A 13,554-nucleotide genomic window follows, 5' to 3' on the forward strand; every position below is an offset into this window, starting at 1 on the left:
GATGGGAATCACGGCGTGTGCTCTCCACTGCCTGTGTGCTTCCTGTGCCAGAGGCTGCATCCGAGGCACCTCTGCAGCTCTCTTGGGATCCTTCTGCTAGCCCAGACCTGCATCCTACAGAGGCTGTGCTGGACTGACCTGGGCAGGAGCAGTGTCCCAGGGCCTTTCCTCTGAGACTGCACCTGGTGGTCTTCTCCCTCGCACAGGTGCTGGAGTGGGGTGAGGACACAGCCAGGTAAATGCACCTTCTGCAGCTGTGTCTCAAGAAGCAAAGGTGCCCTTGTAGGAGGGACTGGGCACCTCCTCAGGTGGAGGTGAGCTCGTTCACTGCTGACCTCAGCAAAAGGCAGTTTTGGGGTCCCAAAGGCTCCAGTCCCTTCCTGTCCCCTGAGCAAGATGATGAGCAAGGACATGGCCTCAGGTCTTGCCACTCTCAAGCAGTGGCTTTCCTGCTTGGCCTGCCCGTGGCCCAGGGGAGCTGCTGGTGGGTTTTCCCCAGGATTGCTGGACAAGCTGCGCCTAGAGAGCAGCCATCCCTGGTGCATTTGTACCTGGGGTGGAGGTGAAGAGGAGCATGTGGGAAGGTGCCTCTCTGGTGAAGAGGAAAGGAGACCTGGGAATGTGATTGCCCCTCCAGTGAGGAGAAGAGCAGACCTGTGACCTGGATTTCCAGCCCTGGGCTGGACCAATTGCCAGAGCAGTGGGTGGTGCAAGGGAGAGCCCTGGGGTTTACAAGGGCTGTAACCTCTGCCAGCCATCTGCCTCCCTTCATCCTCCTCACCTTATTCCTTTTTCTGCTGGATGTGGAGCACTCCAGCATGAGAACAACCCAGCAGAGAGCTGTGTGTGGGTTTTTGTTTGGGTTTGCAGAAGGCAGATTCTGTTTGCCATCAACCACACTCCCTGCTGAGCCCCGAGGGGTGAACAGCCGCCTGCAGGTGGGCGGCACAACAGGGCTCCTGGCAAAGGTGGCAGCCAGCAAGGACCTTCCAGGCAGGAGCAGGGGAGCTCTGTTCTCCTCAGAGGGCTTCCTTGTTCTCCTGAGAGGGCTTGGATGGCAGGAAAATGCTGCAGAAGTGAGGAGCAGGAGAAAAGCCACTGTTGGTCCCTGGGACAATTCCTTGGCTAAGGAGGAGTCCCACATCCTCGTGTGTGGTGGCAAAGGGAGGCAGCTGAGCCTGGAGGGTGCAGGCAGCCAGGGAGGAGTCTTTGTTAGCAGCAGAGACTGGGATCCTGGGGAAGATGAAACTGCTGTAGGGTTTGTCAGCTGGAGCAATATCTGGGAGTTTCCTGGGTCTGGAATGGCCTGCAGAGGTTTCCTTAGCAGGGGCTGGAGGGTGATGGAGCGCCTGCTGGAAATGGCTTCTTGCTTTGAACATCTGCAAAATAAACAAAAACCTCAGGAAGGAGTCCATGCTGCTTAAGTGAACCCATTAGCTGGAGCAGGTAAACTGGAGAGGTACAGAAAAGTCATATCCAGGGTTAAAATTATCCTAGGAAGGTCCAGGAGTTAAAGTGCTACTCATGAACTCATGTCAGAGGGACTTGAAGGATCCCTTGGCAGTGCTGTGATGGTGGGGCAGACCCCAAAGAAGCCTGGCTGGTACAAGGGGGCGAGGAGCCAGCCCACAGGGCAGTACCAGGGAGGCACTGGCTGCATCCACAGTGGCAGCCCAGATGCCTGAGCCCAGAGTCTCCTGACTCCACACTTGTCCCTTTGCCTCCTGCAGGTAGCCAGAGTCTGAGGACCTGCAAGGAGGTTGTTGCCCCTGGGATAAGACAGGGAATTAATGCCTGATGTAGGACTGGGTTCCATTCCTCCCTGCAGATGACCACAAGGACCCTGCTCACATTGCTTGTGTTTTTCCCCTGTATTTAATTATTTAATTTTTCTCTTTATATTTATGTTGTGTTCGTGTGTTTGCACGTGCTCTTTGCTTAAACAAGGATTTATCTCAGTCGTTTTCTGCCAACCTGTGGTCACTTTGTCACTTGTACCCTGGCAGCCTGGAGCTTGCTGGATCTTAAAGGGGGATGAAAAGACATGAGGACTGTGTGTGCCATCCCAGCAGGAGTCAGCTGGCAGTCCCAGATGCAGGCACAGACTGGGGAAGCTGAGTTCTGAGACACTCCAGTTTCCTGGGTCTACAATTATTCCCACAAAACTCCCCATGGAGAGAAACTTGAGAAAGGTCCCCTCACTTGCAGTAAACCATTTTTCTGTTTGCTTTTCAGACCAGTTTCCAGACAGACCTGTTCCTGGACTGCCCCATGATAATTTCTGGATGACTCTCTCTGGGGTATCCAGCACTCTGCTTTATCAGCAAGGTGCAGTTTGCTCTCCCAGTCGTTCTCCAATCTATCAGCCCTGGGCCTCCCCTTCCGCCGCCGAGCAGCGCGCTCCAGCAGCACCCACCTAAATTGATCTTTAGTTAATTTTACACTCGGCACAGACAGCGAGGCATGCCCATTTCCCATTAACTCCAACAGCTCTCCTGGACACTGAAGGGAGCCTGGCCTGCAGTGGCCATGCCCATGGCTACCAGCTCTCTGACAGGATGCTCAGGGAGAAAATGCATCCAGCTGGGAATTTGGGTGGTGGGAGCTGAGTGCAGGAGCAGTGCTGTGGCTGCTGGGCTGTGTGGGACCTCACTGTCCCGGGGACCATGTGCCAGAGACAAGGCAGAGCCTGTGCCAGCACTGAACAGAGCTCCTCTTGGCTGGGAAGGCTGAGGAGCAGCTGGATAAATGTGGTTTTAGGCAAGGAGTGCGTTGTTGCTCTGGCTGTATGGTTTTGGCTGGAGTTGGGACTTTGGCCCTAATCGTACTTTTATTTGTTCTTTAATCTCAGTCACCTTATCAGAGCCTTTGAACAACCAAACACATCTCTGTTCAGCTGGAGAACAGGCTTTGCTGTGTCTTTTCGGTTGGTTTTGTTTGCTTGCCAGAGACCTCCAGGAGATTAAGTGATCCCTCACAAACCTGGGCTTTGCCTTGAAGCCTCTGGAGGCTGCAGCACTTGGGTGCTGAAGGACATCTGTATTTTAGGGGGACTGACATTGGACCAGATCCCTCAGGGCCTTGTAGGATCCAGGATCTGAACCATTCCTGAGACTGTCCATGTTGTCTTCATCAAAGACATCAGGTTACATGCCACTGGCAGGACTTGCTGGTCTGTCTGCAGAAAAAGGAATGGAAGTGGGTATCCCAACCATGGGGTGCCATGGGTTCTCCTCAGCAGAGGTGGGATGAGCCTCCCCTTGTCATTATTTTTTATGCAGTTTTGGGCTGTTCAGAACAAGAGAGACCTAGAGCACCCAAAATGGGTCCAATGGAGGATGACAAAAATGCTGAAGGGCCTGGAGCATCTGGGTGCCCAGGAAAGGCTGAGGGAGCTGGGGCTGCTCAGGCTGGAGAGGAGCCCCAGCTGAGAGGGACCCTCAGCCCTGGCTGGCCCTGGCTGCAGGAGGGGCAGAGCTGGGCCCGGGCTCTGCTCCAGGCTCAGCAATGGCTCCAGAGCCACGGGCAGGGCCTGAGCCCAGCAGTTCCACCTGGACACGAGGAAGAACTTTCCTGGGCAGTGACGGAGCCCTGCACAGATCCCAGAGAGGGTGTGGAGTCTCCTCACTGGGGATATCCCAGAGCTGGCTGGACACAGCCTGTGCCCTGGGCTCTGGGATGGCCCTGCTGGAGCAGGGAGGTGGCACCAGGTGACCACTGTGGTCCCTCCCAGCCTGGCCCATCCCGGGATTCTGTGGGGCAGCTCCCATGGGTGAATTTCATGCAGTTTAGTTTGCTCCCATTGCCTCCTGTCCTGTCACAGGGCACTACTGAGACCAGCCTGGTTTCCTGCTTTCATTCCCTCCCATCAAATGTTTATACACATATTCAAAGTCCCTCCAAGACTGCTCTGCTCTGGCATGAGCAGCTCCAGCTCTCTCAGCTGCTCCTCACATGAATGATGCTTCAGACCTTCATGGCCTTGCACTGGACTGGCTCGAGTCACTGCATCTCTCCTGCACTGGGGAGCCCGGGGCTGGCCCCAGCAGTGCAGGTGTGGCCTCACAAGCCTGAGCAGAGTGGGAAAGGAGGCTGCTGGGGCCAGGAAATCTGTGTTCGACCTAGGGATGGCCAAGGATGTCTTCAGGACTCTCCATGGCCAGCGGGAGCCGAGTGCTGTGTCTGACCCCGAGGAGTGGGACGTGGTAAGGGCTGGGTCCAGCCCCAGCTTTGCCTCAGCCAGAGCTTGCTGCCCACAGGAAAATAGTGGAAATGGTTTTCAGAGGAAAGCCTAGAGAGAAAAGCTGCATTGATCGAGGGAAACTGGGTGGAGCAGGTGTTTACAGAGCAAATGCCTTTTGAAACATATCAGCAGGCAAACAGGGTGGGGACCTCACGAGCTGATGCCCCCTCCTATTTATGGAAAGTGTGACAGGATGTCCAGATAAATATGATGCCTCACCTGGCGGAAAAAACTACAAAACAGTGAAATCTAGGAGAGATTTTATGGTTTCTAGGAAAGTTCAGCATCTCCATGTGTGTGCAGAACAGATGCTCCCATCACAGGACAGACAGTGAGGGGCTGGAGTGTGGCCAGGGGAGGGAACGGAGCTGCAGAAGTGTCTGGAGCCCAGGGCACAACCAGGACCCCTCTCAGCACTTTCCCTTCTCATAGATCACCAGAAACTTGTGCTCTTTGAGAGGACTGCTAATGTGCTGGGATAAGTGCATGCACCTGGAGTGACAGCCAAAGCCTCCTGCTAGCCCTTACGTCAGGAAACTCTTGCTGGCTTTTGCGTATACTAAAAGAAAAAAAAAAGGGGGGGAGAAGAGCAGAAGAGGCTAGCTCTGTGTGCATGAAGTGTTCTTGGTGAGGCAGGAGTGAGGGAGATGTGTGACATTGCTTTTGCCCTTGGCTGGGACAAGGACTGTTATGTGCATTGCTTTGGACACCACAACCACCCTGGGGTGAGTGAGAAGAAATGCTCCATCCTCCAGTATTGCCACCACGGTTTCTTGCACCAGCAGGGCAAGAGCAAAGTCTGGGCAGACCAAGCACCTGGAGTGGGGACAATGGTGTCACCAAGGATTTGGGTCATCTTCTGTGGCAGTTGAAGTGGCACCATGGTGGTGGGGGGAAGCCTGGAGACTTTTGGCTCTGCAGAAGGCACTGTTCACCAGGGTGGGTGGGTGTGTCTGGAGATGCTAATTCTCAAATTTTGCGTAAGGGTTCTCTTCCTTGAACAGGCCTAGAAGAGAGAAGAGATTTGTTCAGACAGCAGCTCCCACAGTGGTCACAGCCAGCAAGAAAACCAGTCCTGGGAAATAACTCTTTGTCATTTAAGCATCCTCAAGCCTCCCAGCTGCAGTTCTCCCAAAACACCTGCTCTTACTTGAGCAGTGCCCACAGTCAGCACTGTTTCACTCTCCCCTTCTGCACAAGAGGAGACATCCATTGAGAAGCTTGACCTGATGGCAAACTCCTCTCCCAGGCAGCTCATGTACAGTCCAGGTAAAGCAGCCTGCCTAATCTTCCAGACCTCTCCCCTCTACACAGCCCTTCTGTCAGACTGGATTACAAGCAAAGAGCCCAGACCCAAATTAAATTAAAACTGTTCTTAGACTTGCTTCCCTGCTCCTGCATCGAGACTGGGAAATGGCAAGGCAGGGTATGGGGCTGACTTTTGGGCTAGCAACAAGCCATGTGCCATGCTGTTTGATGCTTTCCCAGCTCAACACTTCTGAAGAAGAGCCACAAAGGACAAGATTGCAAACTCTGGGGTCAGGCTGCAGCAAGACAGCCCTGACACTGCAAGACAGGCCCAGAGCACAGCTCTTCCACAGGCAGATGCTTCCCATACCAAGAGCTCCTTCAGGCAATGCTTTGCTTGCTCTTTCCTAAAGGATCCAGCCCATCCAGAGGCCCTGGAATCTCCCGCCTAATCTGGACCTGTAGTGGACAGCTGCTGCAGGCAGAGGAAAGGTCTCTAGTTTTCCCTACAGCCCCTCCAAAGCCAGAGACCACCAAGTGCAGCATGCATGAGCCCAAGTGCTCCACAGCCAGACACTGGCAGAGCCCCCGGCAGCTCCAAGGGGCAGGCTGGAGGGACAGTGCAACTTCCAAGTTGATGTTCTCCTCAGGCAGGTCCAGACCTGGCCCAGGTCTGTGGGACTCACCTGAGGGGCAGTTCAGCCCCAGGAGGGAGGCTGTGCACTCCCATCCCCAGGGGACTGAGACACCACTGCTGGCACAGAGGAGCAGAGGGATTGGGGTGGGATTGGTGCCTGCTCTGTGCTCCTGCAGCTGTGGGCATTCTGATTCCTACTTGGCCCCACACCCCAGACTGCTGGCTCACCACAGGATTACTGGAGGGCTGTGTCTGAAGGGTAACAGGATTATGATGGTGCTGTGTCTGCCAGCTTCTGCTTCTACCTTCTAGTCAAGCTCCATCAGCTTCTCCCACGTGGTAAGCTTGGAGAACACATTCTGGAGAACATTATACACTTCCTCTTCCCTGCCCAGGAAAAATAGCCCTTGTATGGGCTCACACACCATGACCCCAGCATCTCTACACTTACTCTGAGCCAAGAGAAGCAGGGACCATATTTTCCCTGCTGGCCAGGTCTCATCTACAGCTGTAACCATGGCAAGGAGCACAGTTACAGAGGCTGCTTCATCTAAAGCTTAGTTTGAATCACTCATGTCAGCACTGTACCGTATTTTCTTCGGATTTCATCATGCCGTGATTTCATCTCTGCTCTCCTGCGAGAGGCAAACAAAAAAGCCATGAGTCAGTAACTGGTGGTACAAAAGGGAACAAGAAGAGCCAGAGCTCCTTGCTTATTCCCAAACAAGGGAGCTCCAGGCTGGCAGGTTTGCTCAGCCTGCCACCTCAGGGAGTCTCTGGGGACCACCAGAGCCCACACATCAGCAGCCCTCAGGGAGCTGCATACACAAAACTTGTGATGCTACATCCACGAGTCACCCCGGCGTGACACTCCTAATGAGGCTTGTGTGTGAGCTAGGGCTGAAGCAGCCACTGACTGCATGTGCTGAGCCCCACGTGCCTCCTGGCATCACATTTCATGGCACAGACAGCAGCCAAGTCATCCTGCAGCCTCAGGGTCTGTGGTACAAACTCACCTCTCCTCCTGCCGAACCCGCCTCTTCTCCCGCTCCCTGGCTGCTCTCTCGTCATCCTTGTCTGGCCTGGTGGACAGAAAAACCCCTTAGTGCACTCAGCACTCAGTCCTGCAGCAGCACACGGCTGCATCTGAGCTGCTCCACAATCAGGGCACCCCCCAATACTTACTTTTTGCTCTTTTTCTTACAACAGCAGCAGCAGCAGCAGCAGACCCCCAACATGATCAGAAGTGTTCCTCCCACCACGGACATTGCAATGATCAGGGCTTCAAAGTTCACTGAAGGATTTGACAAAAACGTGTTTAGCACACACAGACACAGCTGTCTGGGGTTACAATACAGGATCACAGGATCATTAATGTTGAGAAAGCACTCAAGGGTCATCAAATCCAACTGTTCCCCCAGCACTGCCAGGTCTTCCAGTAAACATGTCCCCAGGTGCAACAGCTCTGTGTTTTTTGAATGCTTCCAGGGATGCTACCACTACCCTGGGCAGCCTGTTCCACTGTCTGACCACCCTCTGAGTGAAGAATCTTTTTCTTACTATCCAACCTAAACCTCCTCTGGTGCAATTTGAGGCCATTTCCTCTTATCCTACAGCCACTTTCTCTTATCTTGTTTATGAACATACAGCTACTGTCACCAGCAGCTTCAGTCACTGGGCTGGAGATTTGCAGCCACCTGGGAAAGCAAATGGACATTGTTAGCTGTGGATAACAATGTAGATAAACCTATGTAGACATAACAAGTGTTGGTACCCACAAATAAACACCAGCTGAGCACATGTCCCTGCTAACAGGAGCGCTCAGTTACTGGCAGGGAGAAACGCACTCAGGTCAAACTCCTCTGGCAGAAACAGGAGCAAAGCTATCTTAATCACTAATCCAGGTAAAAAGTAACCATTGAGGGAAAAAACCCAACAACTGAAGGCTTCAGGGCTAAGGAATCATCTCTGACAGGGAGGAATTACTGTCCATGGGAGCCAGCCTCAGAAGACATCTCTGATGAGATGAGCACTTAGCGGCATCTGAAGTCCTTGGGCAAGAGATAAACTGAAAAAAAATCTGTCAGGTTGGGGCCAGCAGTGCTGCTCAGGCAGCTGAGGGCCAAGTCCTGCTTCCTGCACCTGACTGCCACGTCTCCCCAGGGCTGGGGGGCTCTGCTTGCCCACACACAGAACAAAGCCTGCTGGAACATGGCGAGGCAGCAGCCGTGAGCCCTGGTCCCTGCTCATCCCACTCAGCTCCTGCAGTAATGGCAGTAGAGACACCAGCCAAAACTGACACATCTACATGCCAAGGATTTCAGGCAACAACAAAGAGGAGGTTCTTCCAAGTGTGGTTCAGGCTGTTCACAGAATTGTGCCTGTGGAAATATTTGTTTAGGAGCCACTTTGCACACGACAGCCAGGCTACAGAAATCTCAGTGCACCTGAACCTGCTCAGAGCACTTGAAGGTCATTTAGTCCAACTCCATCTTCCACTAGACCAGGCTGCTCACAGTCCTATCCAACCTGACCTTGAACGTTTCCAGGGATGGGCATTCAGCAGCTCTCTGGGCAACCTGTGCCACTGTCTCATCACCCTTATTGTAAGAAACTTCTTCCTTTTATCTGTTCGAAAGAGATCCTCTTTTAGGTACTCCAGCCTGAGCTGACTCCAGCAGCGTCAGTGCTTCTGAAACCCTTTTGGGCTTTCAGGATGAGCCTGGGGTTCAGCTCCCCCCTTCCCACACAGAGAGGTCTGAGGCAGAGCACCAGGCACTCCTCCAGCTGATGACAGAGGCTAAGTCACACACACCAAAAATGCAGAATCACATAAGAGCTAATCTCCCACAGGACTAATCTTCTCTATAGCGAGTTTTGCAAGCTAAGGAATGTGATCTTCTATAAGGAAACCTTTTGTGAAGCTACTCACATCAAAACTAGCACTTCAAGGTCTTACAGAAGTTTCAGAAAAGCATACCACAGGGCTCACAAAGAGGAGATTCTTCTTCCACAAGCACAAGAGCAGTTTGAACTCTTGTGGGCAGACAAGAGAGCCCAGCCTCAAGCACAAAAGATAACAGGCAACGGCAATTCAGCTCCAGGCTCCTCATCAAGGGGGTGGGTGAGTGCAACCAGGTCCCAGCTTGCTTCCTTCCTTCTCCAGCCCCCAAAAGCTGGCTCCTGTCTGAGCATGAACATGCACTAAGCTTGGTCTAAACAAGGCACCAATCTCTCCAGAAATCCTTCAGAAAACAGAGCAGCAGGGAGGAGAGGCAGCTGCCCACCAGAGAAAGCTCCCAGAGGAGACCTGCATGTGCAGGGGTAGTTTTAGAAGAGGTTTTTTCTCAGGTGGGTAAGAGCTGAGCAGGACCACGGTACACTCAGCACTAGAAGCACACACAGGTTCCCAGAGAAGTGATCACACCTCTGGTTCCAGGAGCCCACCTGGGACAGCAGCCACGTGAAGAACCAGAAGCAGTGCACAGAGTGACCTGCCAGCTGCAGAGGAGAGATCTGGGATTCAGACACCAGGAGGGCTGCAGAGGCCCACAGAGAACCTTCCACTCCTGTTCCCAGGCGCTAGCCATGTCTGGAGCCTCCATCACACCAAAGCATAAGGGATGTATTTGGGAGTAGCTAAATCCTCACAGGTCCTACTTGCCAGAAGGCAGGGAACTGCTCATACTCTGCTTCCCCGCCCACGCTTCAGGAAGTTTGCAGAACCTTGACTGCCTTCAGCCTGTCACTGCTACACTGGCAGAGAGCTGGGAGGCAGGGGAACCTCCCACAGCAGCAAGCACTGTCACAGCCACCAGCCAGGCTGGCACTCACCCCAGCAGACTCCCCAGCGCGCCGAGCGGAGCTCGCACAGGTCGGCCGGCGGGAGGATTCTTCGGACGGGGTACTCCATGCACCTCCTGCTGCTGGCACACCACAGGCACTAGGACACAGGAGCAGGCAGCACAGCGTTACTGCTGCACTGACAGCGACCCTCGCTTTGCTTGGCAGCCACAGCACAGGGCCACCTCTGCTGGCTCACGAGACAGCACCCAGCAGCAACAGGGCGCTCAGGAGTAAGAGCTGTGTGAGCACAGATCACACCAGGAGAGGCAGGAGAGGGGAGTGCAGAGCTCTAGAGCAAGTAAAGATGCTGAGAATCCTTCTCCTGGCTTAGAATTGTAGACTGTCCTGAGCTGGAAGGGACTGATAAGGATCATTGAGCCAACTACTGGCCCTGCCCAGGACAGCCTTAAGAATCCCACCATTAATAACACAAATCCTTTACGTTTATTTTTGAGATAAGAAGAAAGCCTTTGAGACAAAGCGCTCTACACACACAAAGCTGATGAGCAGGAGAGGTGTGCATGTGCCCAGCCACTACAGACCATCTGCAGAGCTTTGCATGCTCCTCTCCTGGTGGCTCCAATCCCCAACCCCAGCATTCAGTAGGGGTTTGGTCAAACTGGTTCTGGCTACATCAGCTGCAAGATCTGACTCAAGTTCAAGTGTGCTGATATCTGTGATAAGGCAGCAGGGACTGGCAGGACACCAGCACACATCCTGCGCCCACCCAGTGCCACGGCCCAGCTGCTGGAGGGGAACTTGACCAGCCAGCCCAGCCCACTCAGTCCCTTCTCCAAGCACATCGTCCATCCATCAGGAAGCAGCTCAGCAATTCCATTACTCTAATCAAAAAGCACACAACAAAACCCACCCAGTTTCTAGCAACCTCCTTCCAGAGCACCAGAGAGGGATTGCCCTCTCACCCTCATAGGTGGGTGGAATTTGCAGCATGTCTGGGACAAGGGCAGGGGACCAGCCCTGCTTCCAGGAAGGAAACTTTTTCAGCATGGTGAGAGGCTGGGAGCCTCACTGCTGCTACTCACAGTGACATTTTTCAGGCATTCTTCACAGCTCCTGTTCGTATACTGGCGACAATCTGCAGGAAGAAAACAAGACACCTCAGGACTTTGAAGAGCTTCAGTGGTTTAAAACTCTGGGCTCCTCCAAGCCTGCTCCTACCCACCACTGGGCCAGCAGCAGTGCATGCTGCTGCTGCAAGAGCCACCAGCTTCAGCACGTGCTCCATGTCATGGTGGGAAGCCCAAATGCAAGGCAAGTTCTGCCTTGCTCTGCTGACAAAGCCCTAAGCTGCGAGTTCCTCGCTTGGGTTTTATTTCCCTAAAAGCCTGAGAATCTGCTGTGGCAGTAGGGCAGCCAGGGCACACAGCTAGAGTCGGTCTGGAGGGACCCTATGAGGATGAGGGCAAGCAGTGGCTGGGTGACGCCCAGTCCAGCCCCCACTCTGAGCTGAGCTACAGCTCCCAGCAGTGCTCCTGGAAAATGTCTTTCTACAGGATATTCACCTGCAATTCATTGGTGTGCTTCCCTGGATCTGCAGGAAGGGTGGTTTGCCAAGTCCTCAAGAATGAGCCATTTAAAACTGACTCCTGCTTAAGAGTCTAAGCAGCCTATTTGACAGTGGTTTAAAAGGAAAACTCAAATCAATTTGCCTGACCACTCACTGCTGGATGAAGGATCATTGCTTTGCAGTGTCGTAATCAGGAAAAAATCAATCCCAGAGGTGCTTGTTTTCCACTCTCACAATCAGCAAAGCTGGATTTTCTCCCTCCAGCTGGCAGGAACCCTCAGCTATGACCCACTGTCAGCAGTCACATGCTCTGTATAGCCTTCCAAACAACTGGGCAATTGATTAACATAGCTCAGATAAGGGTGTTTACACACCAGAGAGGCTGAGATTGCAGATTTTAAACACTCTGAAGCTGCGTCTTCCCCATTTCTTCAACTGAGGCTGGAAAAGCACAGCGTTGCCTCTGCTGCTCCAGGACTGTTCTTTACTAGGAGTCACAAAACACCCTCCCACACCACAGGAGGCCAGTGGTGGGCAAAAGTAGAGCCTGTGGTTTTAACTGGGCTTTGCTTTCCTGCATCCCTAGCTGGGGATCATCCTCCAAGTCATTCAGTCAAAGCCACCCACCTAGAGCCGTTTGGGAATGGGCTGCTTCGAGGACACCACAGCCCTTCAGGATTTGGTTTGTCCAAATGTCCCATCTCAGGTGGCCAGACAGCTCACAAGGCATGGCACAGGAAGCACTGCACTCCTCAGGGACAGAGACACGACAGCAGCTCCTGCTGTGCTAGAAGCCACCTGGGTAATGCTTTTGACAGCTGGCTACAGGAGGAGTGAAGTGAATGGAGAACAGCTCCTGGCTTGGAAGAGGGGGCAGACTTCTCAGGACACTCTGAAGGCAGTCATCCCCACCCAGCTTCTTCTACTCCACCTAGTGCAGACCTCTGGGGGCTCTGCTCCATCCCCCAGACACTAAGGAGGAGCAGCTGGACACCCATCCATAGCCAACAACACCTGTCTTCTTCCGGGTCTGGGGCTGCCCCAGTCACTCTCCCCACCCTCCACAGGGCCATCAGCAGGAGCCTGGCTGCCCAGTAACTGCCCCTGGCCAGGGAAGGTAAGCAGCTCTCTCACCTGAGCTGTTATCATCACTAAATCATGGAATCATAGAATGGTTTGTGTAGGAAGGGCTTTAAGCTCATCTTGTCCCACTCTCCTCACTATGGGCAGGGACACCTTCCACTAATCCAGGTTGCTCCAAGCCCCGTCCAACCCGGCCTTGGACACTTCCAGGGATGGGGCAGCCACAGCTCCCCTGGGCATGGAAGTTCCATTGCAGTGGACGCCGGAAAAGAGGCGAGCAAAGCTCCACTTCCAGCACCCACGCAACTTTCCCGACCTCGAAGGGACACAGCGGGCTGCACGGGATCCCACCTGCGGAACTGCCAGCGAGGGACACGGCCTTCCCTCCCAGCCCTCACTGCCCACTCGGAGTGCCCGCACCGGACACCCCACAGAAACGGGGTCCAAAGCAACTGCCCGGCCGGGATTTTGGGGTGCAGTGCGCGGAGCGCCGGCCAGCCACGGCGGGGCCGCGGTCAGCGCTTACCTCCGGCCACCTCCTGCGCGGCGACGGCGGCGGGCAGCAGGGCCAGGGCCAGGACGCAGAGCCGGAGCGCCGGGGCCATGGCGGAGCGGGGCCGGGACGCGCCGGGGGCGGCACCGCCGCTATGTAGGGCCGGCCGGGGGCGGGCCGGGGGCGGCCCCGCGGGGCTGCAGCGGCTGGGGGCGGCGGGTGGAGCGGCTGGAGCGCGCAGAGAGACCCCCGGGCCTGGCGAACCCCGCCTGTCCTCACCGGGGATCCCCCGCCTGTCCTCACCGGGGACACCCTGCCTGCCCTCACCGGGGATCCCCCGCCTGCCTTCACCGGAGACCTGTCTGCCCTCACCGGGACCCGCCTGCCCTCACCGGGGACCCCCCGCCTGCCCTCACCGGGACCCCGCTGCCGCCCGCAGAAGGGGGCCAGACCCCCGCGGGAGCAGGAGGAGGGAG

The 13,554-nt window shown here is 54.8% G+C and overlaps 1 protein-coding gene across 1 annotated transcript; it reads right to left on the minus strand.

The window, feature by feature from the left end:
• Positions 1-4,679: 4,679 nt before the first annotated feature.
• Positions 4,680-13,354, minus strand: LOC120511251 (PTTG1 interacting protein). The gene is made up of 7 exons (XM_039728045.1): positions 13,112-13,354; positions 11,018-11,070; positions 9,963-10,071; positions 7,314-7,422; positions 7,145-7,210; positions 6,717-6,763; positions 4,680-5,249 (listed from the first exon to the last, which is right to left on the minus strand). Exons 1-7 carry the CDS (start codon positions 13,188-13,190, stop codon positions 5,206-5,208), a joined length of 507 nt encoding a protein of 168 aa, XP_039583979.1. The 5' UTR covers positions 13,191-13,354; the 3' UTR covers positions 4,680-5,205.
• Positions 13,355-13,554: the final 200 nt, after the last annotated feature.

The sequence above is a fragment of the Passer montanus genome, unplaced genomic scaffold, assembly GCF_014805655.1.
Source record: "Passer montanus isolate IOZ18808 unplaced genomic scaffold, ASM1480565v1 scaffold63, whole genome shotgun sequence".
In the NCBI taxonomy this organism is placed as follows: domain Eukaryota; kingdom Metazoa; phylum Chordata; class Aves; order Passeriformes; family Passeridae; genus Passer; species Passer montanus.